Source organism: Mandrillus leucophaeus, unplaced genomic scaffold (genome assembly GCF_000951045.1).
Source record: "Mandrillus leucophaeus isolate KB7577 unplaced genomic scaffold, Mleu.le_1.0 Scaffold122, whole genome shotgun sequence".
NCBI classification, from domain to species: domain Eukaryota; kingdom Metazoa; phylum Chordata; class Mammalia; order Primates; family Cercopithecidae; genus Mandrillus; species Mandrillus leucophaeus.
The window spans coordinates 233,321-260,647 of record NW_012100543.1 but is presented as its reverse complement, the minus strand read 5'-3'; the positions used below and the strand labels follow the sequence as shown (position 1 = coordinate 260,647).

At 37.5% G+C, this 27,327-nt stretch overlaps 1 protein-coding gene across 6 annotated transcripts in view; it reads right to left on the bottom strand.

Annotated features, from left to right (window-relative positions):
• Positions 1 to 21,103, bottom strand: part of LDAH (lipid droplet associated hydrolase) — a 171,492-nt gene extending 150,389 nt beyond the window's left edge. For 2 of the 6 annotated variants that reach the window (XM_011971398.1, XM_011971400.1), the window contains exons 1-2: positions 21,010 to 21,103; positions 1,843 to 1,998 (exon numbers count right to left, since the gene is read on the bottom strand). In XM_011971398.1, the coding sequence (XP_011826788.1) occupies positions 1,843 to 1,996 (154 nt within the window). In that variant the 5' untranslated portion in view covers positions 1,997 to 1,998; positions 21,010 to 21,103. Of the gene's footprint in view, positions 1 to 1,809; positions 1,999 to 21,009 lie in introns of those variants that run through there. The other 4 variants (XM_011971401.1, XM_011971402.1, XR_001005071.1 and 1 more) reach the window with 3 other exon arrangements.
• Positions 21,104 to 27,327: the final 6,224 nt, after the last annotated feature.

The window sequence follows — 27,327 nt, the reverse complement described above, 5'->3', positions numbered from 1 at the left end:
TATTTATCATTTCTATGTGTTGAGAAAAATCCAAGGCCTCTCTTCTAGCTACTTTATACCAATACAAGACACTACTGTTAACTATAGTCAGTCTACTCTGCTGACTATGCCAATTCTGTTGGTATAAATAAGTTCCAACAATAGAACTTATACCTTTCATCTAACTTGTATGTTTGTACCTGTTTACCTACCTCTTCATCCCTCCTCCCAGCCCTGCACCCTTCCCAGTCTCTAGTATCTATCATTCTACTCTCTGTCTTTATGAGATCAATTTTAGGAAAGTTGACTTTAAAGATCATTTAAGCTTTTTTTTTTCCTCCTAATGAAGCCAAAAAATATATTCTGCAGCCAAAAGAAAAGAAGCTAAAGAATATTCTGGAAAAGAATAAAAATGAACAAGTTCCAAAACATATGTAAAAGTATCATAAAACTGCAGCTACCAAAAAACATGAAGAACACATGAAGAGGCAAAAAACATGGAAAGAGACTCCCAGCCACAGGATAACCTACTTTATGACACAGCATTGTAAGCCAGTAGGAGAAAGGCAGATTATATAATAAATGGTTGTGGACCATGCAATAAGCCATCAAAGGAGAGGGAGAAGAAAACTAGATCCCTTCCTCAGTCCCTGCCCTTAAAATCTAGATGCATCAATTTCAAGATCACAAATGAAACTGTAAAAACACTAGAAGATATGGCAGAATTGTTTTATAATCTTGGAGTAGGAAAGCCAACTTTCCTTCTTAGAGAGGAAAGTTCCTCTCTAAGAAACTCATAAAACCCTGAAGTCTTAAAGGAAGAGACTTAGCATTTTGGCCACATAACAATGATACTTTATATACAACCAAATAAACATTGTAAATGATGTCAAATATGACAGATATAACACAATTTTACAGTTGTGTAAGAATCAACTGAAAATCAATAAGGAAAACACTAAAACACAATTGAAAAATGGGCAAGGGTTTCAAACTGACAATTCACAGAATAAGAATAAACATGTATGTTCAAACTCACAATTTAAAATGCATTTCGAATACCTGCCATTGCTCAAGCATCTGTCCCTAACATTCTATTGACAGTGATCTAGCAAAAGTTACTCAGCTGCCAAACATCAGAATAAATATTCTAATTTTTAATTTTTACTTTTTAAAAATTTTTATTTTTTTAAATGTTTTTTTGAGACGGAGTCTCGCTCTGTTGCCCAGGCTGGAGTATGGTGGCGTGATCTTGGCTCACTGCAACCTCTGCCTCCCAGGTTCAATCAATTCTCCTGCCTCAGCCTCCCAAGTAGCTGGGACTACAGGCATGTGTCACCAGGCCCAGCTAATTTTTTGTTTTTTAGTAGAGACAGGGTTTCACCACATTAGCCAGGATGGTCTCTCCTGACCTCATCATCTGCCCATCTTGGCCTCCCAAAGTGCTGGGATTACAGGCGTGAGCCACCGCACCCAGCCAAATATTCTATAATAAACATATAATCATGTTGAAATGAGGCAGAAAAAGTTTAGAAAACTGGCAAAAATATTGATGAAGTTTTAAATATTAAGAAATGCTTTAAAAACCACATTGCAAAACTGCATATCTTGTATATACTTCCAACTGTGACACAAACACACACACAAATACACACACACATAACAGACAACATAATGTAAATACATAGAAGAAAAACACAAAGTCCAGCCATCAAAATATTAAGGGTGGTTGTTAACAATGGGCCGAGCGATTTTAATTCCTTCTCCAAGGTTTTCTATATTTACCAAATTCTCTATACTTTAAAATCAGACATAGTTATGAGTATCTACAAAATGTCTCCTCATCCAGACTTTTATACTCACCAGGAATAATGAAAATAAGCAGCTTAGGCCTTTTGACACTTTGATCATTAAAGAGGTCAGTCCAGGGCCCACATTTTAGAACCTGGGTTTCGACTCCACCACACAAAATGAATTCCTCATGCACAGGAATTTCTTCCTTGAGTTCTGAGTCCATTTCTAAATAAGGGGAGAAAAGTAGTATGAAGAGTCAGTAAAATGTAAAACCTTGAGCCAAGGACAAAATTCAAGAATAAAAAAGGGCAAATTTCAATATACCTAGAAGGAAATGCCACAAGGACATCTGGGAAACTTTAAGACCATTCAGTGATGCTGGATTATAAGATTGCAAGACAAGCAAAACAAACCACAAGAGTATTTAGAAAGGAGGAGACATATCCTTGGCAAAATAAAAGACTATAGAGGCGTTTGAGTTAAAACCGTACCTTCCACTTTCCCTCTGCTGGAATTCTCTTTTAGCTCTGTGCATTACCATGAGACATGTTCCCCTACTTTCACCCGGTGAGAAAGTGCAGAGGTTCTGGCTTGCCCTTGCATTCTCCCCATAGAAGAGTAAGAGGGACAATGAACTCCCTATAGTCTCTTATTTCCTCGTATTACTCTTCTCTTGTCCCAAATTCTGTGTGTGTGGATATGTGTGTGCGTATGTGTGTATATATATTTATATATACATATCCGTGTGTGTGTGTGTGTGTGTGTGTGTGTATATATATATATATTTTTTTTTTTTTTGAGACGGAGTCTCCCTCTGTTGCCCAGGCTGGAGTTCAGTGGCATGATCTTGGCTCACTGCAAACTCTGCCTCCCAGGTTCAAGTAATTCTCCTGTCTTAGCCTCCTGGGTAGCTGGGACTACAGGCATGTACCACCATGCCTGGCTAATTTTTGTATTTTCAGTAGAGATGGGGTTTTGCCACGTTGGCCAGGTCAGTCTCGAATTCCCGATCTCAGGTAATCCACCCGCCTCGGCCTCCCAAAGTGCTGGGATTACAGGCATGAGCCATCACATCCAGCCCCAATAAGCATATTTTATGTATTAAAGCACTACATTAAATTATGAAATGGATAGGTGGGAAAAAAAACCCAGGATATACTATCACAAACCATTTCCTGAGTAATCTGTTATGTGCAAAAATGTAGGCCCCAATTATTTCTATCACTCCTCCACCGCTACCTCTGCCTTCCTCCTCTATTGACAGCACCAAATCTCAAACCTTCACTGGTCTTTGTCTTTCTCTTCCCCTCTCCTCCACTCACTCAAAGCACTCCAGAGTTAAGACTCAAAGGGCCCTTCTAGCTTATTCTCCTCTTACCACTTTACATCAGCCTTGTACTTTAGTCTTCTTGTCCTTGAATTTCCCTAGTGCCCCTATGCTTTTCTGCTTCTACAACTTTGCTCATATTTAATTCTCCAACCATATTTAATTCTATAACTGCACTTTGTACAGTTGTCAGTTTATTGCCTCTCTACTCCAAATTCATCCTTCATTGTCTTATCTGGAAAAGTGGATCTGGGCCTTTAAAATATTTTTCCTTTGCCAGTTGACATGATGCTAAGCTCTGTCAATAGAGTGCACTGGAGAGGTTTTGCAGAAGGAAGTTTTCTCAGCAGGTTTCTGGAGAGCTTATATTTTACCCCTCCACTGTTCCACCGCTGTGAGATTTCTCTATTGCAGTGGTTCACAACTAGAGATAATTTGCCCTCAGAGGACATATGGCAATATTTGGAGCTATTTTCCATTGTCACAACTTGGGGAACTACTGGAATACAGTGAATAGAGGCCAAGGATATTGCTAAATATCCTACAATACACAGGACAGCTCCCCACAACAAATAATTATCCAGCCCTGAAGGTCAATAATGCCAAGGCTGAAAAACAACACTGCTCTAGTACTAGGTGCCTACAGGGGAAAGCTTTCTCCAGCATCTGGCTAGCTGCTGTGTGCTTTCTTTCTCCAGCTCTCTACTCAGGCAGCAGCAGCACTATATCCAGGAGCCCCAGACCAGGTGGCTACTCCCCATCCCCTCTCCTCAGCCCACATGCACCAGCTTGGCCAGTCAGCCACCTGACCTTTGTTCCACACAGCAGCTTGGTATATTGCCCTGCCCCAAGCTGTACACAGCAGTGCTCCAGATTGCTACACAGGAAGGCCTCTCCAATTTGTAATTCCAGTGGTATCTAAAGTGGTGCTCCAACTCCTTCTACTCACTAGCCAACCTCAACTCACTTGCACCCCAAGGGTTGTTACTGTGGCCCTGCTGCACTGCCCGATTCCCTCTGCATGCTGTCCTACCAGTCTTAACTCACCGGCTGACACTGTGTGCACCAGCTTTGGCTCAGACAACCCAGCAAACTTCTCTACCATCCAATGGGCTATAGCCACACTTTCAATGAGGTCTGAATCTCATTTCAATTCCATCCTTCACTGGGTACTTTTCCTCAGCCCTAGGGTACCTTTTGGAGTTCTCTTTATAGAGTGACTTCATAGTTTTTCTCCTATCATACCCTAATAATTCTTTAAGTTAAACTAACAATTTTAGTTACTATGTGGCTTCTGTCTTCTGGTTTGATCCAGACTGATACACCTCTCATGTGTCTGTGCAAATTTTTCTTTATAAATCTTTCCCTCATTATACACAGCTCAAATTCTACTTGTTACATGAATCCTTCCTTGAGCACCCCAGGTAAATAAGGGAAATCACCTCTTCCTCTAAATTCACAGCATCTGTCTTTATTATAAGGTGGCAGTGGTAAAGGCACACAGCTAAGCTCTACTTGGTAAAATTTGTCATCTCATGTCATGCCACACTTTCCCACAGCACCACAGACAAGCAATTGATGCAAGGGCTATGTGTCCCTTCCTAGATTGAACATCCTAAGGCAAATGCAATGCTGGCTAGGAAGTAGTGAAATGAGAAATTCCACACATTGATGGTAATAATAAAAATGGCTTTGCAAAGCAATCTGGCAGCATGGATCAATACTCATAAAAGGTATAAACTTTGATTCAGTCATTCCATTCTGAAAAAAACCCAAAATATTTTAAGACTGATACATGGAATGCCAATTGTAACAATGAAAAGCTGAAAAAACTAAATGGTAATTGATAGATGAATGGTTAATTATGATAACCCATTATTAGACACTAAAAAAATTATATATATGACTCAATATTAAGGAATAATTAAATAAATTGTAACTCAATATAATGATCAAATATTAAGTTCCATCAAAACTGCTCTAAGTTGGTTATAATTTATGCATTTCTTTTCTAACATTTCTAAAATTTCACTTCTCTAGCCTGATGTTATATTGCCTCTTCCATTCTCTTTATTCCTTTATTGTTTATTCTGTCAATTTAGTGAATTTAGGAAGAAATAAACATATTTATTCTAACCTCTATGTTTAACCAAAAGTCCAAAACTGATTCTCTTAAGAATACTTAGAAAAATGAAAAATCCTCACTTAGAAAGTGGAGACCACTGTCCATTAAAAATATATGGACTAAATAAAGTATCACTTCATCTTTTCTTATGGACTGATCTTTTACTTCACTAATAAATGCCACTGTAGCCCAATCTCCAAAACTATCACAAACTACAGTATATTTATATAAGTTCTGACCTTTATAATGTGTTAGAAACAATATTAGATTTAGCAGTAAACACTGTATTAAATTAGAGCACTGACTGAGAAGACACTGGCCAAACTGAATACTTTCACCAGAAGAGAATTTAAAGTTATTAACTATAAAGTTGTTAAATATATTCAAATCATAAATATCAATACTTAACTTCAAGTAAATGACATCTTGGGAGACTGATTAGCCACAAAATCAATGAGAATTCAAGTAGATATGAAAATCAAGCTCAGTCTATAAACATTGGAAAACAAAAAAGTACAACTCTAACACCTCAAATAAAATACAGCTGAGAAACATCGAATTAAAATGCTGGCTAGCTGCTGTGTAGCTTTCCCTGCAGGCACCTAATTCCATGTATTTATAAAGCATCTTTTATTTTACTTCACTCTCATATTTCTGAATCTCACACACCCATGTAAAAGCAGCAATGGAAAATCTGAGGCACTAAAATTAAAACTCTTTCTTACCTAAGAATCCAAGGTAGTTCAGTTCTTCAAATAAGTGTCAGATTAACAAAGGACGGCATGTTGTAATTATATATTGGTAAAGGATAATGGCACGCCTTCAGCCTCAGCCTATAAGCAATCTTTAATAAAATCAATTTTGGTAAGCAGCAAGACTTGTGCTGGATAACAACCAAGCGTGGATACAATTTGTACATCTTAGGCAAGACTATTTTCCTAAATATAGGTTTTAATTTGCTTAATGGGTTTCTAGGGTTTTTTCCCAATTAAATCTCATACAAATCTAGATAATTTGACTAGTGTAAATTTTAGAGGTTCAAATTTATAATATTTGTTATAGTATTTATAATATAAACATATAAAGTCATGGGCTGATTTATTTATATTTATATGTTTAAATATATACTTAATATACACTAAGTGATTCTATGTAGTTAAATACTTACAATATTTATTATAAAGTTAGCCATTGAGAACAGTAAGACTGTACTAATAAATAAAATATTTGAAAGTGGAGTTATAAATAATACATCTTAATCAGCTTCAGCATATAGTAAAATGTCTGCATTTTACTTTGGCTACTTGGTAAGAATACTGCTTTATTCATGTAAGAACTGTAGATTATAATTTTTTTAAAGTTTGTGTTGCAGTGTCCAAATAGTTTTCAATTAAATGTCCAATCTTTCAATAAAACTTGAAAAAGAGGTAATAAGATGGTTTTCTTTCAAAGTTAAAGTACCAACAATATCTAATCATAACTTACATTATTTATTACATATGTAAGATGAACAGGAAGCTTCTAAAACTTCCTCAAATGCCAAAAACTTTATACCTAATATTCTCAAATGTGGACAACTTTGTGGACTGTTATTGTCCCACAATGCCACACAGCAGAACTTCCTCAAATGCCAAAAACTTTAAACATAATAATATCAAATGTGGACAATTTTGTGGACTCTGTTATTGTGCCACAATGACATACAGCAGAGCATATACTTTGCATGTGTCTGAACCTTCATTAGTGCTATTCCTAGGCACTAGTATTAAACCTACTTGGAAAATATATGGTGACTGGTCAAGTGCAGGTTTGACTTTTAAAGGCCCAGGGCAGAAATACAAAATTTTTAATTGGTATCAGAAGTTTTATTTGGTCATTTTAAAAAATTGGCCTACAAGCCAACAGAAACATGCTGGTGATCTGTATATCCCAAATAATCTTCCATTGAGAACAATTAGAAAAGTCAGAAAAACTTTTTAAAAATCTGTTAAAAAAATCCGTAACCACTGAAAGAATTTACAAGACTGTGAAACAAACTAATAAAATATAGAAAATAATTGATATAGAAATAAGCAGAAAGCAGAGAAGCAATAGAGAATAGAAAATATGACACAAAATGTATGAAACGCAGATAAAGATATGAATGCAGGAAAATTCAAAGTTTTGAAATGCATACATTAGAAAACAAGGCTGCAAATAAAAGAACCATTTGGCTTAAGGAATTAGAAAAAAAAAATAAATGAATCCAAATAAAGAAAATAGAAAAACGATAATAATGTAGATATTAATGAAATAGGAAAAAAAGTTTACATTAGAGAGGATTAGCAAACCCAAAAGTTTTTACTTTGAAAACACCTATAAATAAGCAAACCCTTGACTTCTCAAGAAAAGAGATGGCACAATCAATCAATATCAGAAGTGAAAAAAGGATATCACTCCAAATTCTACAGACATCAAAAAATAATAAACAAATATTATGAAGAAATGTATGCCAATAAACTTGACATGGACAAATTCCAAAACAAACAAACAAACAAAAAAACCGAACCCAGCAGATACAAAAAAAAAAAAGACTAGAAGACTCTTAATAGACTTATACCTTAAGACAAAATTCTTGGTCCAGATGAAATTAACACTTAAGGAAGGAATAATACCAATTTTACATAGAGTTGTCCAGAGAATAGAAAAAGAGGGACACCTCCCAACTCTTTTTATGAAATCAGCAATTCTTTGTAATTTTTAGTTTAAAATGTACATTATAATTAAGGTTGAGATAGATGCAAAAACTATTCAGAATATTAGCAGACCAAATCTAGTGCTATATAAAAGGGTAATAGATGACAACCAAATTGTGTATATACCAGAAATGAAAAGTTGTTTAAATATTCAAAATTTAATCAGTTTAAGTTACCACATTAACAGGGTAAAGAAAACTTATATAATCATCTCAATTGATAGAGAAAATATTTTATAAAATCCAAGAGTCATGAAAAAATTCTTAAAAAGTGAGAAATAAAGATATCTTTCATAAAATATAAACATGAAATACATATTTTTTCATATAATACAAGTATTAAAAATCTTCAGTAAATGTTTTACTACGGGTAAAATATTGAAACCCTCTCTGAGTTTGGGATCAAGCTATGGAGGTCTGCTATCAACACTTCTATACTTGAAGTCTTAGCCAATGCAATAAGAAACCAAAAAAAGATATAAACGTATTTAGATTGGATAGGAAATGTGATTATGCACAAACATGATGATATACATAGAAAATGCAAAAAAATCCTTACATATACTAATTGAATTAATAAGTGAATGCAACATGGTCATTAGCTAAAAGGTCAATATATGAAAATCAAATATATTTCTATATACCAGCAACAAACAATTTGGAAATAAAATTTTTAAAAAAGAGACCACTTACAACAGCATCAAAAAAATCAAATACTTAGGAATAAATCTAACAAATGATGTGCAAGACCTCTACACAGAAAGCTAAATGGTTTGCTGGATATTACTGAGACAAATTAAATAATGAGGGGACAAACCATATTCATGAACTGGAAGACTCACTAGTATAAACTCCAAATTAATTCTTAGATTTGTAAAATTCTAATCCAAATCAGGTTTTTTTCCCTTTCCTTTTTTTTTAAAATGGAAATTGGAAAGCTAATTCTAATATGTATGTGGAAGTGTAAAAAGTCAAGAATAGCCAAGACAAGGCCAGGTGTGGTGGCTCACGCCTGTAATCCCAGCACTTTGGGAGGCTGAGGCAGGTGGATCACGAGGTCAGGAGATGGAGACCATCCTGGCTAACACAGTGAAACCCCGTCTCCAATAAAAAGACAAAAAATTAGCTGGGCATGGGGGCAGGCACCTGAGGTCCCAGTTACTCAAGAGGCTGAAGCAGGAGAATCACTTGAACCCAGGAGGCGGAGCTTGCAGTGAGCAGAGATCGTGCTACTGCACTCCAGCCTGGGCAACAGAGCGAGATTCCATCTCAAAATAATAATAATAATAATAATAATAATAATAGCCAAGACAAGTTTGAAGAACAACCACAAAGTTAGAGGACTTTACCCTATATCCAGGTTTAATAAAAACATACCATTATTAAATACAAAGACAGACAAAATAGACAAAACAGTGGACAAGAACAGGGAATCCAGAAACAAATCCAAACATGTATCTTCATGATTTATGACAATGGTGTTCTTGCAGAGGAGTAAGGAAAAGAAGGTCCTTCAAATAAATCATGCTGGTTCAACTGGATGTGGAAAATAAATGAATCTTGACTCCTTTCTCACATCATAGACAAAATATAGTACTAGGTATATTATAGATCTAAATGTGAAAGGTGAATAATAAAGCTTCCAAAAGATAACATTGGAACATACCTTTATGAGCCTAGGGTGGCCAAAGGTTTCTTAAACAAGGTAATAGTAAACATTAGCCATAAAGGAAAAGACTGCTGGGCGTGGTGGCTCACACCTGTAATCCCAGCACTTTAAGAGGCTGAGGAGGGTGGATCACAAGATCAGGAGATGGAGACCATCCTAGCCAATATCATGAAACCACATCTCTACTAAAAATACAACAACAACAAAAAAATTAGCTGGGCTTGGTGGCACGTGCCTGTAATCCCAGCTTCTCAGGAAGCTGAGGCAGAAGAATTACTTGAACCAGGGAGTTGGAGGTTGCAGTGAGCCAAGATCGCGCCACTGCACTCCAGCCTGGTGGCAGAGTAAGACTTAAGACTTCATCTAAAAAAAAAAAAAAAAAAAAGGAAAATACTTTCAAATTCCATCCTCCACTAGAATTAAGAAATTGTATTTAGCAAAAGACACTATTAAGAGAGTCAGAAGGCAAGTTACAGAGTGGGAGAACACTATACATATACACACACACATATATACACATATGTATGGTATTCTGAATACGAGCCTGTTGTTGGGAAATATATATATATACACATAGGATATAAAATATAGATTTTTCTCCCAACATGCACATATCCAGAATTTACAAAGAACTTCTACAAATCAGTAAGAGACAACTCAATAGAAAAATGGGCAAAATATTTGAACAGGCACTTTACAAAACAGACTATCAAATAGCAACTAAACATAAGGGCTTTCTAGAGGAGTAAAAGAATACTGATACAGAAACTATAAATAAAATACCATTCAGGGAGGAGACTGATTTGCTGGATATGCACAGGCCAATACTGAAGCTGTCCTACTGTTCACTATGAAGGCCTTGAATGGCAAGCTAAAAATTTAGAAAACTAGTACTTCCACAAACAGTTTTTCCAAGGAACATGTATCACAAGCTATTAGTTACCACACTTCAGAAAATAAACTATTCTCAGGAAACATTGGGTGTTCCAGTTACTCTCACTACCTAAAATATTACTCTAAAACTTAGTGGCTTAAGACAACCATTTACTATGCTTACGGATTCTGTGGGTCAGGAATTCAGAAAGGGCACAACAAAGATAGCCTATCTCTGATCCAAAGTCTGGGGCCTTGGTTGAGAAAACTCAGCAACTGGGTGTGACCTGATCACTGGGGGCAGGAGTCATCTGGAAGTATCTTTATTCATATGCCTGGTGACTGATGCTATTGTCACATAGGCTGTTGGCCTGGAACACCTGCAAGTGCCTTCTCCATTTGGCCTGCCAATATGGGCTGCTTTAGGCTTCTTCAGAAAATGGTGGCTGGGTTCCAAGAGCAAATGTCTCAAGAGTACCAGATTGAAGTTGTATCCTTTTATGACCTACCCTCAAAAGTCACATAGCATCACTTCCATGTTAGACAGAAGCCCATCAATATTCAAAGACAGCATGTTCTTTGTACAATATGACTTTGACATTTCTACTGCGAGGGGTCAGTAGAAGAAGTGTCAAAGTCATATTGTAAAAAGCACATGTGGTATGGGAGTTACTATTGTGGCCTTCCTTGGAAAACACAATCTGCAAAGTTAAGTTAAACACAAAGGCACGTAAGCTTTACTTCTGAGGAACTTTTTCAAAGCACATCGATAGGAACTGTGAATGCTGAAGCTGGGGACATAGTATACAACAGGGGTCCACAACTCCCGGGCCATGGACTGGAACTGGTTAGGAACCGGGCCACAGAGCAGGAGATAAGCGGCAAGTAAGCATTACTGCCTGAGCTCCGCCTCATGTTAGATCAATGGAGGCATTAAATTCTCACAGGAACACAAAACCTATTGTGAACTGTGCATGCAAAGGATCTAGGTTGTGTGCTCCTTATGAGAATCTACTGCCCGATGATCTGAGATGGAACAGTTTCGTCCCAAAACCATCACCCTCACTCCCCACCATTTGTGGAAAAATTGTCTTCCACAAAAGTGGTCCCTGGTGCCAAAAAGGTATACGACCTTCTAAAATCTGATTTGACTATATTTCATTAATGGTGATCCTACTAATCTCTCTCATTAATACCTCATCTCCTTCCTCAGAACAGTTTGGGAAAATGTTGTAGGAAAGAGAATCTGGTGGATTTAAAAGGGAGAGGGACTGGATTAAACTAGTTTTTTTTAAAGAGGACTATGAAAGACAGAAAAAACAGAAGATTACACTAGAGTTTGGAAGCTATCAAAATAATCTTTAGATTATTTCAAAAGAATCTTCTTTAGATTATTTTGATAATAATCAGTCAAATGTAGGCAAGAGTAGGAATGAAAAAGGAGTGAATGGGAGTCTAAAGTCTTGGTAATGATATGGAGAACCAGGGACGGGAAAGGGGCAGGGATGACAGATTTTGATGCCAACGATGAGAGGAATGAAAGCGCTACTCACATACATATAGGGGAAATATAAAAGAAGGGAAATTAGTGGGAGGAAAGGAAGCTGGGATTAGTTTAAAATGTAGTTTAAGTTTCAAGAAAATAAGGAACAAGGCCAGAAGACAATGTGAGCCACAGAACTAAAGCTCAAGACAGAACAAAGTAGACATACAGTTTCTCCAGCTGCTTCTTAAAGAACTTCTCTATCTTGGCTTCTATGCCACCTCCCAGTCCTCATTGAGAACCTTTTCCTCCCCTATTCCCTGTTCCCAAAGTTTCTGCCCTGGGTTCACTTCTCTATATGCTCTCCCTCGGAGATTACATCCACTTCGAGAATTAGCCATGTGGGAGAATTCTTTATATTTACTCCTTAAGTTCCTGTCAAGTTTTTCCAGCTATTGAACATTTTCATCTGGATGCCTCATTGATGCATAAAAATGGCAAATATCAAAATCTCCTTGTTTTAAAAATCAACCCTATAAACCCTACATCATGACTTCTCTGCTGCCATATATAGAACCACTATTCTCCCAGTCACCCTAATTCAAAAGCTTCTTTGGTTAACTCCTGCTATATTTTGGGAGCAATATCCATAGGTAAGGAAAAAAGACATCAGCAAAATAAAAAAGGAACAACTAGAAATAGGCATTAACTAAGACATGTAAAGTAATGTAAGCCAGTGAGGAGTGTCTCAAGAAAGTTGCAGGATGGTGATAAAGTTTTAAAAATAGATATTAACAAATGTCCAACAGCGTAAGAACCAAGGCAACAGTAAGAATAACTGAGAGTGCTTTCTGTAAGCCAGGTACTGTGCTAAGCACTTCACAGATGCTATCTAAATTTAATCCTGATGACGACCCTATGAGATGGGTACTATTATTTCATCCTCCCACCCCAAGAAAATATGAGAAAATTGATTGAAAGACATTAGCAATTTGCCTAAGTCACACAGTTAGTAAGTTGTAAAGTGGCAAAGTCAGAATTTGAACCCATAAATGTCTGAAAGATCCAGAGCTCATGTTATTTTTAAAATTTTCTTATATGCATATATATAATTTCACTTATATGGATAAATGAGATACAATGCATGCTGTGATTTTTCTAAACAATTTTTTAACCTTTTGCATCATGCCTCCATTCTACCTCTCCTCCTTACCATCCATATCTCTCCCAAACCCATGTTACTTAGTATAGTCTTCCATATTCTTCTATAATTATACACAAATATATGTTAAGCATTTATGCATTTTTTCATGAATGAGTTGCCAGTGTTTGACAAATAGTAGCATATTATATACACTTCTATGCATTTTGCTTTCATACTTAATAACATATGGATATCCTGCCAAGTCAAAGAGTTTATATAAGTAATTCATTTTTAATGGTTCCATAATGTGGATATACCACAATTTATATGACCGTCTCCCTGTTGCCAAGCACTCAATTCGTTCCCAGTTTTTTCAGAACAATGCTGCAATAAGTACCCTTAAATACCTATGTTCTTACATATATTCATATCTACCAGTGCTTTTGTTTTTATAGGCCAGATTGCCAAGTGTGAAATTACTGGTTGAATTTTAATAGATGTTGCCAGATTATTCTCAAAAAAAGAATATAATTATTTTAGCAATGTAGAAAGTTATCTTTCCCTCTACAACCCTATCATCACTAAGCAATACCACTGTTTGTAAGTCTTACAGTCTTTGGATGTAAAATACCTCATTCTTTAAATTGCATTTTACTGACTACAAGCATGTTTAAGCATTTTTTCATGTTTGTTAGCTTTTTAGACTATCTTTTCCACAAATTGTCTCTTCATATCATTTGCCTAGGTTCCAAGTGAGTTATTTATCATTTTCTTATCAGCCTGTAAGAAAACTTTGTAAAATGCAGATGCTAATGCTTTTCTGGGCTTCCATATTTTACATATTGTTTCCCAGATGTTTAATTTTTATTAATCTCTACTTCTAAACCTTTAATCCACTATATAAGGATCCAATTTTATTTTCTTTCAGATGGAAAGCTACTTGTGCTAATACCACTGTAATACAGAAACCATCTTTTCCCCCACTAAATTAACATATATTCTTTTTCATGCATTAACTTTTCATACTTACTGAGAAAGAGCTTTTTAATCACAATGTTATACTGTCAGTGAGCCTGACAATGGGGGGCTCCATGGTTTATTTTTAATTATATCGTAGGGATAGGAATCAAACTGATAAACCTCAGCAGTCAATATAACCTAAATCTCAAGTATGGCCACTGAAAGTTACCCATTTTACTTAATTTTTGTTTTTTCTTACATTTACCTCATTTGTCAACTATATAAAATCTTCAGTATTCTTCAAGGGAAAAGAAGGAAAGGAGAAATAACTTTTTGGTTTTTTATTTATTTTTATTATTTCTTTTGAGATAGGATCTCACTTTGTCACCCAGGCTGGAATACAGGGGCACAATCTTGGCTCACTGCAGCCTCAACCTTCTCGGCTCAAGCGATCCTCCGGCCTCCACCCCACAAGTAGCTGAGACTATAGGCACACACCACCATGCCTGGCTAACTTTTTGTATTTTTGGTACAGAAGGGGTTTCACCATGTTGCCTAGGCTGGAAGAAAGAGCTTTTTAAATCTGAAACTATATGACAACTTTAAAAGTTTTAATGAAGTAAATATAAATGTTTCATTCCATCTTCATTCCTGGTTCCTTTTCTCTAGAGTTTCAAAATTCCTACTTTACCTGTCAGCGAGACACTACAGACGATTTTCAATTTGCCAAGGCCTAAATTCTCTTCTCCATTTCCTTCCCCATTTCCCTTTTATTAGGGCCTTTAACAAGGAATTACCTGAGACAGAGAGAAAAAAATTATGTACGTTCATGCTTCATCTGCTAATTACAGAGGTAATTTTGCAGAGAAGGTTTAAAATCTTGAGTAACATTAGTTCATATATACAAATAACCTAAAACTGTTATGCTTTTCCAAGAAATTCCATGTATATTGAAAGTAGCTCTCCTTGCAAGATGAAATGTTTTAGAAGAAAGAACCAAAAATAATTATAAAATTGAAAAAATACTAATTAAAATTAAAAACTTGCTGGATGGGCTCAATAGTAGAGTGGAATTGACAGAGAACAGGATCAGTGAACTTTAAAACAGATCAACAGAATTTACTCAGTCTGATCAGAGAAAAACAGACAAAGAAACAAGAAGGGCATCAGGGACTTGTAGGACAATAACAAATGACCTAACATTCATCCAATCAGAGTTTTAGAGGAAGAAAAGAAAGTATGGCACTGAAAAAAATAATCAAGGATATAATAGCTGAAAACTTCTCAATTTGACAAAAGACATAAATCTACAGAGTCAAGAAGCTGAGAAAACCTTAAGTAGGAAAAAATAAAAATACAAGATACATCATAAGTCAAAGTTTAGAAAACTAAAAACAAAGAAAAAAATCTCCTGGCCGGGCACGGTGACTCAAGTCTGTAATCCCAGCACTTTGGCAGGCTGAGGCGGGTGGATCACAAGGTCAGGAGATCGAGACCATCCTGGCTAACATAGTGAAACCCTGTATCTACTAAAAAAAAAAAAAGTACAAAAAACTAGCCAGGCGAGGTGGCGGGCACCTGTAGTCCCAGCTGCTCCAGAGGCTGAGGCAGGAGAATGGCATAAACATGGGAGGCGGAGCTTGCAGTGAGCTCAGATCCGGCCACTGCACTCCAGCCTGGGCGACAGAGCGTGACTCCGTCTCAAAAAAATAAAAATAAAAAATCTCCAAAGCAGCCAGAGAGAAACGGCACATTACCTTTAAGGGGAACAATAATTTGAATGCCATCAGATTTCTCATCAGAAATCATGGAAGACAGAAAGAAATGGCACATTTTTCAAATATTAAAGTAAAAGAACTGTCAAGGCCAAATTTCATATAGGTCAAAACCACCCTTCCGGAACAAAGGGGAACAACATTCTCAGATGATGGAAACTAATTTGTCATTAACAGACATATCTTTAGGAAGTTCTCCTAAAAGAAGTTTCTCAAACAAAAAGGAAATGATGTATCAATAAGATTTAATTTGAGTAAAGGAAGAACACTGGAATGAGTAATAGTCATGGTAAATATAAAATGAACTATTCTTCATCTCATGAGTTTCTTAAATCATATTTGATAGTTGAAGTAAACGTTATAACAACATTTGATGTGGTGTTCAAGGTGTATAGAGAAAATACAACTATTAAATTTTAAAAAGGGAAAAAGAAAAAGGACCTTAATGGAAGTAAGGTCTCTACACTTTAACTGGCAAAAGGCAATAAAAGTATCCCTTGTGATAAGTTGTTACATGTATTGTTATACCTAAAGCACAATTTATAAAGCACAATAAAAAAGGTTAACTTAGCCAGATACTCAAAAATACTATAAACACGTCAAATAGAATTCTGAAAATATTCAAGAAACCTACAGAAACAGAAGAGGAACAAATATGAAAAACAGGAAATAAACAGAAAACAAGTAACAAAATGGCTGGCTTAAGCCCTACCGTATCAATTACCTTTAAGTGTAAATGATATAACTATACTAGCTAAAAGACAGAGTTTGGCAGAGTAGTTTCTTTTTTTAAAGGACCCAAGCATATAGTGTCTACAAGAAATTCACTAAAACATAATGACACTGGTAGGTTGAAAATAGAAGTATGGAAAAGATATGCCATGCTAACTACTCTTTTTAAAGTAGTGATGGCTACACTACCATCAGATAAAGTAGACGTCAGAGCAAAGAAAATTATTGTATAAAGATACAACGATTAATTCATCAAGAAAACATCTTAAATGTATATGCACCAAACAATGGATATTTAAAATACATGAAGCCAAACCAACGGAGCTAAAAGGAAAAACGAGACATTTGTAATTATAGTTGGGATCTTCAGCAACAAAAATAACTATTAGACAATCAAGAAGACACAGAAGAACAGAACACCATGAATGAACAGGACATAACTGACACATATCGAACACTGCAACCAACAATAGCAGAATACACATGCTTTTCAAGCATACATGGAACATCCACCAAGATACACCATACCCGCAGTCATAAAACAAACTTAAAAATTAAAAATTACACAGCTTATGTTTTCTGATCATTGTGGAAAAAACTAGAAATCAACAACAGAAAAACAATGGGTAAATCACCAAAAACTTGGAAACTAAACGACACACTCCCAAATATTTTCATGGGTCAAGCAAACTTCTAAGGAAAAATTTAAAATATCTAGAACTGGATGGAAATGAAAATACAAGACAGCAAAATCTGTGAGATGCAACTAAAGCAAAGCCAAGAGGGAAATTATAGCAATAAATGCTTACTTTAGAAACAAAGAAAGATCTTAAACTAATAATCACAGCACTAGACAAGGAGAAGCAAAATAATCCTAAAGTGAGAAGGAAGAAAATAATAAAAGAGCAGAAATCAATGACATTAAAAATAGACAAAGATGAAATAAAGAGCTAGTTCTTTGAAAAAGGTCACTGTAATCAGCAAATCACCACTGAAAAAGATAAAACTACACAAATTACTAATACAGCAGCAATAATGAAACAAGGGTTATCACTAAAAACCATGTAGAATACTATTTCTCTACCAAAGCCTGGCAAAGGCAGTACAAAACAAACAAGCAAAAAACTACAACACATCTCTCATACCTACACCTTAACCTCTCATACCTCTGTACTTATACCTTAACAAAATATTAGCAAACAGAATATGGAAATATACAATTATATACTATAACCAAGTGAGATTTATACCAGTTATGTTCAACATTTTAAAATCAATGTAACTCACCATATCAACAAGCTAAACAAGTATTAATTCACTAAACATACATTTACCATATGATTTAGTAATTGTACTCTTGGGCATTTATCCCAGAAAGGGAAAAATGTATGTTCACTCAAAAACCTTCACACAAAAGTTCATAGAAGCTCTATTTATAATAGCGTGACCCAAATGTCCTTCAATGAATGAATGGTTAAACAAACTGCAGCATAGCCATCCCATGGACTACTACTCAGCAATAAAGGAATGCATGATACACACAATTTGGATGGATCTCAAAAAGTTACATATGGTATGAGTCCATCTACACAATATCCTTGAAGTAACAAAATTATAGAGATAGAGCAGTGGTTGCCACAGGTTAGGGATAGAGCTGGGACAAGACAGTTTGACTATAAGGAGGCAGCATCAGGGGGCCTTGTGGTGATGGAATAATTCTTTATCTTGATTATGGTAGTTATAAGAAGCTACACATAGACCGGTGTACACACACAAATTAGTCCTTATAAAGTTGGTGAAATGGAAATACACTCTGTGAACTGCATCAATGCCAATTTCCCAGTTTTAACATTGTGCCACAGTTATCCAAGATGTTACCATCGAGAGAGGCAGGCTTAAGGGTACACAGGGACTTCCCCGTAAAGTTTTTTGCAACTTCCTGTGACTATGTAATTATCTCAAAACGAAAAGGTTTTTAAAAAAGTTATTAATAATTATATATGTATTTAATTGCAATTGGTATAAGTGGTATGAAAGGGGAAAATTGGGAATCTTAGCACATAGCCCTATATAAACTTGCAAACATACAGGTGAAAGTCAACATATAAACAGATGATGCATAAACAGAATTTTTTTTACAGTCTGCTGTAACTATGGGTATCCATCTCATCTTTCTCCAGAATAACATGTAATAACAAATAATTGTTTTCTATATCCTGACTTGATCACCATCTAGCCCCTTGCAATAAAACCACTGCTTTTTTTTTTTTTTAACTTCTTTTCATTTGCAAATTATATTCTCTTCCTTTCTCATCAGACCTTAAGAAGACCTAAAAAGCAGGCAATTAATAGAACAAGAAATTAAAGGTCAAAGATGTTTACATTTTTTGTTCAAGGACATAAGCATTTAAATGGCAAAATAAATTCTACAGTCCTCTGATACCTATTCCAATATTTCCCAGTCACATATAACTTTGAAATATTGTATAACACTAAAGAATCCAAAAAACAAACTGCAAAATATTGTAGGAGAAAGTCCAAGTGGTAATGACTGTATGTTATACCAAGATTCTGTGTAGTTGTCTTTGCTCCTGCTTGATATGGTTGCGACATGAGCAATTTCACAATTCTTTTTTTAATGACTTTTACATTTCACCTACTTTTGCCATATTTGCTATCTGAATGACTGCACACTAACCCCAGTGAGAATCTTCTTAAAGCTGTGCAAATGGGCCAGAAAATCAAGCTTAAATGAAGATAAAATTCATGACTACTGCTGAGGACATATTAAAAACTAAAGCACACATTACACTCAAGATGAACTTGCTGAACTATCTTTACTAGTAAAAGGGAATTTGTTTTGCACAACTCCTTTGCTATGTCTAAGGTGGCAACTATGACATCAAACTTTCTTGTAATCACACACACACACTTTTTAAATGTGCCAGAGAGCAGCTTTCAGCTTCTGGACATCAATTAATGCCAAGAATTTCATAAGTGTACAAACTACTTACCTATATTAAATACACTCATTAGAAATAATACACTAATTTCCCTTTGGTTGAAGTATACTTAAAGTGACTTTAGAATTAAGTGCTTAATCTTAAATATATCATGGTAATACTACAAGGGAGAAAATGCTGAAAGTAGAGCAACATTTTAACAAAGAAAAAGTCCTCCAGTCTGAAGGCATTAAGTTATCAAAAAGCAAAATATTAAAATGCAAAATTTTAGATGGGCACCATTGTGTTGCCTTGATTATGCCCTAGAATGCTACATGCTGAAAAGACGGGCCTTAGCAGGTTTCCAAGCCTTTCACCTTTAGGTGGAAAAATGGGAAAACACACAACAGAGACACTCCTATTTATAGTTTCATAAAGAAGTTTAATTAAAAAACAGCTTTTGAGAATAAACATTCTGGAGATGCTTCTAAATCTTCTGGGTTTCTTTTGGTTGTATCTCTTTCTCCAAACAGATTTGTTCTTTCAACTAAAGGACTATCAACTTTTTTTTTTTTTTAAGACAGAGTCTCATTCTGTCGCCCAGGCTAGAGTGCTGTGGAGCGATCTCGGCTCACTGCAAGCTCCACCTCCTGGGTTCATGCCATTCTCCTGCCTCAGCCTCCCTAGAAGCTGGGACTACAGGCGCCCGCCACCACGCCAGGCTATTTTTATTTTTTATTTTATTTTTTATTTTTAGTAGAGATGGGGTTTCACCGTGTTAGCCAGGATGGTCTCGATCTCCTGACCTCGTGATCCGCCCGCCTCGGGGTCCCAAAGTGCTGGGATTACAGGCGTGAGAGCCACCGCGCCCGGCCAGGACTATCAACGTCTTGTGTTTGGTACACAGGACACAAAGCAGTTGTCCGGTAACTACTTGCGAGGGAAGACACGAATTAATTAATCAAGGAATAAAGTGCTCCAATCTGCATCCTGTCTTGCGTGGGGAAGAAAACCAAACTAAGACCCCAGGATGAGAGTTTACGGTAAAGGTCTTCACCGTGACTAAAAGGCGGCGTGAGCACTAAACGCTGGGGACAAAGAACACTCATGGCCCAGAGTTTGACCCCTCCTAGCCACTTCTTCCCGACCGGTTGCCCAACCTTTTGGCCTCTACTCCTCCACGGGGGAGCCGTAAGATTCCCTCACAGGTGGGCTGCACTTAGGGGTTCAAATGCTGCATTCCTGCGCTCGGGTGAGCGACTGCCCGGCCTGCAGCTCAAAGGACACCCAGGCCAAGTGGCTCCTAACTAGCGAGCTGTCGGAACAGTATTATTTTCGCTGCTACGGGCCATCTGGCCCAGGGCAACAGGGGCTCTGCGAGGAACCACACAGAAGAGGCGCCAGATCCCGCGTGCCTGCCCACCCGTCCTTCCTTTGGGCAGTCACCCTGAGCTCGTGAAGCTGTACCTCACCTGTCCGCCTGGAAGGCGGCCGGCTCTCCCTGAGGGTCCTGGGAAGGCGGCACAAGACCGGAAGTGCTCCCTTCAGGTGACGTCACAGTACCGCGCCGCGAGCTGATCCTGGAAGCCGATGTCAGCCGGACGCGCGGCGCATAAGCTGTCTGGGAGATTTCTGTTTGGGGCTTGGAGCCGGTGGTCCAGATTCAGAGAGACCTCCTGGAGGGTGTTGGGGTTTTCCTTTCTTTTTCGTTTGAATTTTATCCGCCTTTTATTTTCTGTCATCCTTGATATACTTACGGCTTCCCTTTCCTTCTCTCTCATTTGTTCCATGTCTGCCCCTCTTTTCTCCCTCTTCCCATTTCCCTCTTTCTGCATTACTAGTTGCATATCTTCCCCACATACACAGGAAAGTTGATTCTCATTTGATCATGTTCATAAGCATGATCAATAAAGTATTTTTTAATTAAGGTGTTGCCAACTTTAAGAAAATTCAGAAAATAATATTAAGTATAGAGTTGATTTGGGCTCAGTGCTTGAGAATGGCCACTCAGGAGCTTAGATTCAAGTTGCCTTGAATATACACTCCAATTAGCAAGCAGTCAGAGTAGGTTTTTAAGGAAAGGAGAGGAGGCAGATCTTAACTTGTTTACCAAGAATTTATAGTTTAAAAACTTAAGCTATTGACTGGCTATGCTTTCTTCCGTGTATCACAAATTCCAGGAACATAAAGATAATGGGCGAGGCAGCTGGTAAAGAACAAAATGCCTTTAACAATTACCCTTAGACGTGGGAAAGGCGTGATGGAAGCCAGTATTCACGTCTGTCCGGGCCTAATAAATTTTGCATACCTCACATAGCTCAGACAGCTCTGAGCTATTTTTCTTAGCATGTACATTTTTTTAGACATAATACTATTGTACACAATAATCTACAGTACAATGTAAGCATAACTTTTATATGCACTAGGAAACCAAAAACATTGTGTGAACTGCTTTATTGTGATGTTTGCTTTATTGTGGTAGTATGGAACTGAAGCCCCAATATCTTCAAGGTATGCTTGGATTTAAAAAAGAGGTTTATTTAACTCATGGTTCTGCACGTTGGAAAGCTCAAGGGGCATGGAGTGAGCATCTGCTCAAGTTCTGATTACAGTTTTTTGTGCAGTGTCACAACATGGTAGAAGGTCAAAGGGGAAGCTGATACATGTGAAAAGGGACCAAACAGGAGGTGGAAGCTCACTGTATAACAACCCACTCTCTCAGGGACTCTCTCTTTTCCAATCTCTCAAGAGCTGTTATCAAACCAAATGGGTTCAATCGCCCTGTGCAGCAAGACTAAACACTGACATCAGGATTATAGTGAAAGAAAGTGAGGCATTTATTGTAGGGTCCCAAGCAAGGAGAATTGGTCAGGTAGTGCTTAAGACTTGAACTCCCCAATTGTTTATACGTAAGGGTTTTTAAAGGCAGAGGTGTCAGAGATTATAAGCGAAGTCATAAATCAATATATGAAGGTTATATATTGGCTTAACCTAAAAATGCAGTGAGTAGGATGCAGGACTTGGACACCAGACCAAATTGAGGACTAGCTACAACAGGGCCAGGAAGGAAGCTGCTTTCCATATTAATGCCCCTTTCCATGGCAACAACCTGACAACCCAGAGGTTGCCACCCTTTTCCTAGAAATTTCTGCATAATCCACCCCTTAATTTGCCTGTAATTAAAAGTGACTATAAATATGACACAAGAACAGCCTTTGAGATGCTACTCTGAACACACTGCCTATGGGGTGGCCCTGCTCTGCAAGGAGCAGTATCTCTGCTGCTTCTGGACACTACTACTTCAATAAAAGTTGCTATTTAACACCACCAGCTCACCCTTGAATTCTTTCTTGGCGAAGCCAAGAACTCTACTGGGCAAATCCCCAATTTGGGGCTTCCCTGCCATGCATTGGCAGGGCATCTCAAAGAGGGGGAGCCTACAGGTGATAGTTGAAATTTAAAGATTTTCTGACTTGTGATTTGTTAAGAAGGTGAAACTGTCTAAAAATTTGACATCAGCAGAAAAGGATGTTAACTTGGGCTCATGGGCATGGCCTCCTTTAGGCTCATCAAGAAGAAATTTAGAACGAAGAATAGTAGTCAGAGTTTAGTCTTCAGTTCTCCCTTATTTGAGGCCTATGTGCCAGTGGGTCCATTTAGTGGGGATCTGGGTTTCTGAAAAACAACTTGGGACATACGTTAAGATGTTACCTTTAGTTTTTACAGGGAATAAAATATCCTATAACATTAATTTTTTGGCTATTGTTTTAAGCTATTATTATCTTCCTGCTTTTAAGTTTTTTGTTTTGTTTTTGTTTTTGTTTTTTAGGACTAGCTAGATGTCTGGAATTTTCTTTAAGGAAGTCAAGCTTTTTTTATTTTAATCTTTTGGTGGAGGGTGCCCCACAAGACCTTAAGAGGGGTCTCTGCTCTGTGTCAGAACAAGAACTGACTTTGGCGAGAACAGCAATGATCTCTTCATGAGGGATCCACCCCATGACCCAAACACCTCCCTCTAGGCCCCACTTCTCAACATCACCACATTGGGGATCAAATTTCAGCATGAGATTTCTTGGGGACAAACTATATCCAAACCACAGCAACACATATTGTGATAAGAAACAAACCTTTGTTGCTTAAGGCTCTGGAGGTTGTTGCTGTTGTTTCTTAACACAGTGCAACACAGCTTGTCCAGATTGATGCAGAGGGACAGCCACTCAGAGATTCTTTTTTCTCCGTCTGTTGATTTTAATTCCTAATACCCAGGGGAGAATTTCTGATTGGCTCAGCTCAGGTCTTGTCCTAGTCCATTTTCTGTTGCTTATAGTAGAATACCAGAAACTGGCTAATTTATAAAGAAAAAAAATATTTCTTACAGTTATGGAGGCTAGGAAGTCCCAGGTCGAGGGGCTATACCTGGTGAAAGCAGGCGGAGACCCTCTGAAGAGTCTTGAGGCAGCACAGGGCCTCACTTGTCCATGGGGCTGAGTGTGCTAGCTCAGGTTTCTCTTTCTCTTCTTGTAAAGCCACCAGTTCCCCTCATGGGATACCCAATAATCTAATTCAGTAACCTATTGATCCATTAATCTATGAATGAATTAATCTATCCATGAGGGCAGAGCCCTCATGATTTAATCACACCATAAAGGTCCCATCTTTTAATATTCCCCATTGGGGATTAAATTTTGACATGACCTCGTAAATATATACACCTACTATGTACCCACAAAAATAAAAAACAAAACAAGTATTTAAAACAAGAAGAAATAAATTTCAACATGAATGCTATGGTTTGGATATGATTTCTTTGGCCCCCACCAAGTCTCAGATTCAAATGTGGTCCCCAGTGTTGGAGATGGGGCCTGGTGGGTAGTATCTGGGTTGTGGGTTGTGGGTTGTGGATCCCTCGTAATGGCTTGGTGCCATGCTCCCAGGAGTGAATGAGTTCTTACTCTGTTAGTTCCAATGAGAGCTGGCTGTTAAAAAGAGCCTGGCACCTCCTCCCTTCTCTCTCTTGCTTTCTACTGCTGGTGTGGTCTCTACATACCAGTTTTCCTTCATTTTCCACCGTAAGTAGAAACAGTCTGAGGACCTCACCAGATGTGCATGCCAGCACCATGCTTCTGGTGCAGCCTACAGAGGTATGAGCCAAACAAACCTATTTTCTTTATAAATTGCATAACCTCAGGTATTCCTTTATAGCAACACAAACAGACTACAATAATGAGTTTTGGGGGGGACAATTATTCAGACCCAGTGCCAATTTTCTGTCTTAGCCTCTTTTCTGTTGCTTGCAATAGAATACCTAAAACTGGGAAATTTATACGTTTTATTTCATTTCATTTTCATTTTTCACTGTAACCTTGAACTCCTGAGCTCAAGCTACCTTCCTGCCTCAGCCTCCTGAAGAGCTGGGACTATAGGCATATGCCATTATGCCTGGCTAATTTTTATATATTTATATCAGTCTGCAGTGGTGTGTATACACACACACACACACACACACACACACACACACACGCATATATTTAGAGATGAGGTCTTGCCATGTTGCCTAGGTGTGAGTTACTGTATCTGTCCTGAAACTGGGTAATTTATTTTAAAAACAAATTTATTGGGCCAGGCATATTGGCTTACGCTTGTAATCCCAGTTCTTTGGGAGGCCTGGGTAGGTGGATCGCGAGGTCAAGAGATCGAGACAATCCTGGCTAACACAGTGAAACCCCATCTCTACTAAAAATACAAAAACAAAGTTAGCCAGGTATGGTGGGTCGCACCTGTAGTCCCAGCTACTAGGGAGGCTGAGGCAGGAGAATGGCGTGAGCCCAGGAGGTGGAGCTTGCAGTAAGCTGAGATGGTGCCACTGCACTCCAGCCTGGGTGACACAGCAAGACTCCATCTCAAAAATAAATACATATATAAATAAATAAATAAATATAAAAACAAATTTATTTCTTATAGTTGCAGAGGCTGAGAAGACGAAGGTCAAGAGACTGAATCTGGTGAGAGCCTTCTCGCCAGTCCCACTCCTATGATAACCCATTAATCTATTAGCCCATTAATCTCTTAGTCCATGAATGGATTAATCCATTCATAACGGCAGATCCCTCATGATCCAGTCACCAACATAGCAGGTGTGGTGTCCAGCAATCATCCAATAGTCAATGGCAAGTGCTTGCAGTCATATTGACTTTTTGCCATAAGTAAGAGGATCATAGTGAATGGAGCAGACATTCCACAAAGATGTCTACTATAATCACAAATGGTCATAAAGTCAGACCACTGTATACTGATTTAAAAACAGTAAATGAAAAGCTATCATCATCACCTCTTGCATAAAAATTTTAGACTCTCATTACTCATCCATTTTTTATTGACTATCTGTTACATTCCAAACACTCTTCCAGGCTGGGAATACAAAGGCAACTCGAAGAGAAATGTCATTGTTCTCACAGACACAATAAACAAACTAAATAAATTAACATACAGTGACTGTACAAGGGGAATTAAAAGGCAGGGTTAGAAACATAGAGCAAGGAGTGCATTAGTTATCTGTTTATCCAATTGCACCAAAATATATCAGCTTAAAACATAAAACATTTATTATCTTACACAATTTCAAAGGGTCAGGACACAAGTAGCAGGCTAGCTGAGAGGTTCTAGCCAAGTCTTTCATGAGGTTCCTGTTAAGCCAGTTGCTCAGGGTTATAGCATCTCAAGCCTTAACTGGGGCTGAAGAAGCAAGACTAGATTATTTGGTTGTTGGCAGGTCACACTTCCTCACTGGCTCTATGCCACAGTTCTTCACCATGTGAGGACCTCTCCACAGTGCTGTTTGAAATATGGCAGCTTTCTTCCATCAGAGGAAGAGATAGAGAATACAGAGAGAGCCCCGAAGATGAAAGCCATAGTCTTTTATAACCTAATCTCAGAATTGGCATACTGCATCATTCCCTCAGTGAAATGAATCACTTATCACTTCTATATGCTATTTATGTAGATATGTGAATTCTAAAAGGCTGGGGTCATTTTGGAGATGTGCTGCCACAGTGGTGCATTACTTTATACTGTGCAGGGAGGAAAAATTCTGTATTAGGTAATGTTGAGAAGAGAGCTGCATGAAACTAGGAAATAAATGTGGGATAAAGAGAGTGGGAGAATCCTTAAATACTCTAATCTCACATGCCTCTTGCTTTCATTCTGAACTCAAGGCTCATATTTTCTAAATTATCATAAGATAATCATATGCTCCCTTGATACTCTCTCTGTAGTATTATTTTGAATTGTTATTTAATACCTACATGGAATTTTAAAGTATTTTATTCATTTATTTATTTTTGTTTTTTATTTTTTGAGGCAGAGTCTCACTCCTGTTTCCCAGGCTGGAGAGCAGTAGTTCGATCACAGCTGACTGCAGCTTTGACTTCCTGGGCTCAAGTGATCCTCCCACCTCAGCCTCTCGAGTAGCTGGGACTACAGGCACACACCACTACACCCAGATAATTTGTTCTATCTTTAGTATAAATAGGGTTTTGCACTGTGGCCCAGGTTGGTCTCAAACTCCTGGGCTCAACTTGTCCGCCCCCTCAGCTGCCCAAAGTGCTGGGATTACAGGTATGAACCACCACACCTGACTGGAATTTTTAAGCATTTTAAAGTCTTCTCTAAAACTGTAAATTTTAGGAAATGCTGCTAATTTTAGGAGTAAAAACCATGCAGTTAAATTAGTTGCTCTAATTCATTATTGATTTGTATTCAACTCAAAATACTGGTTTATTATTATAATTGTT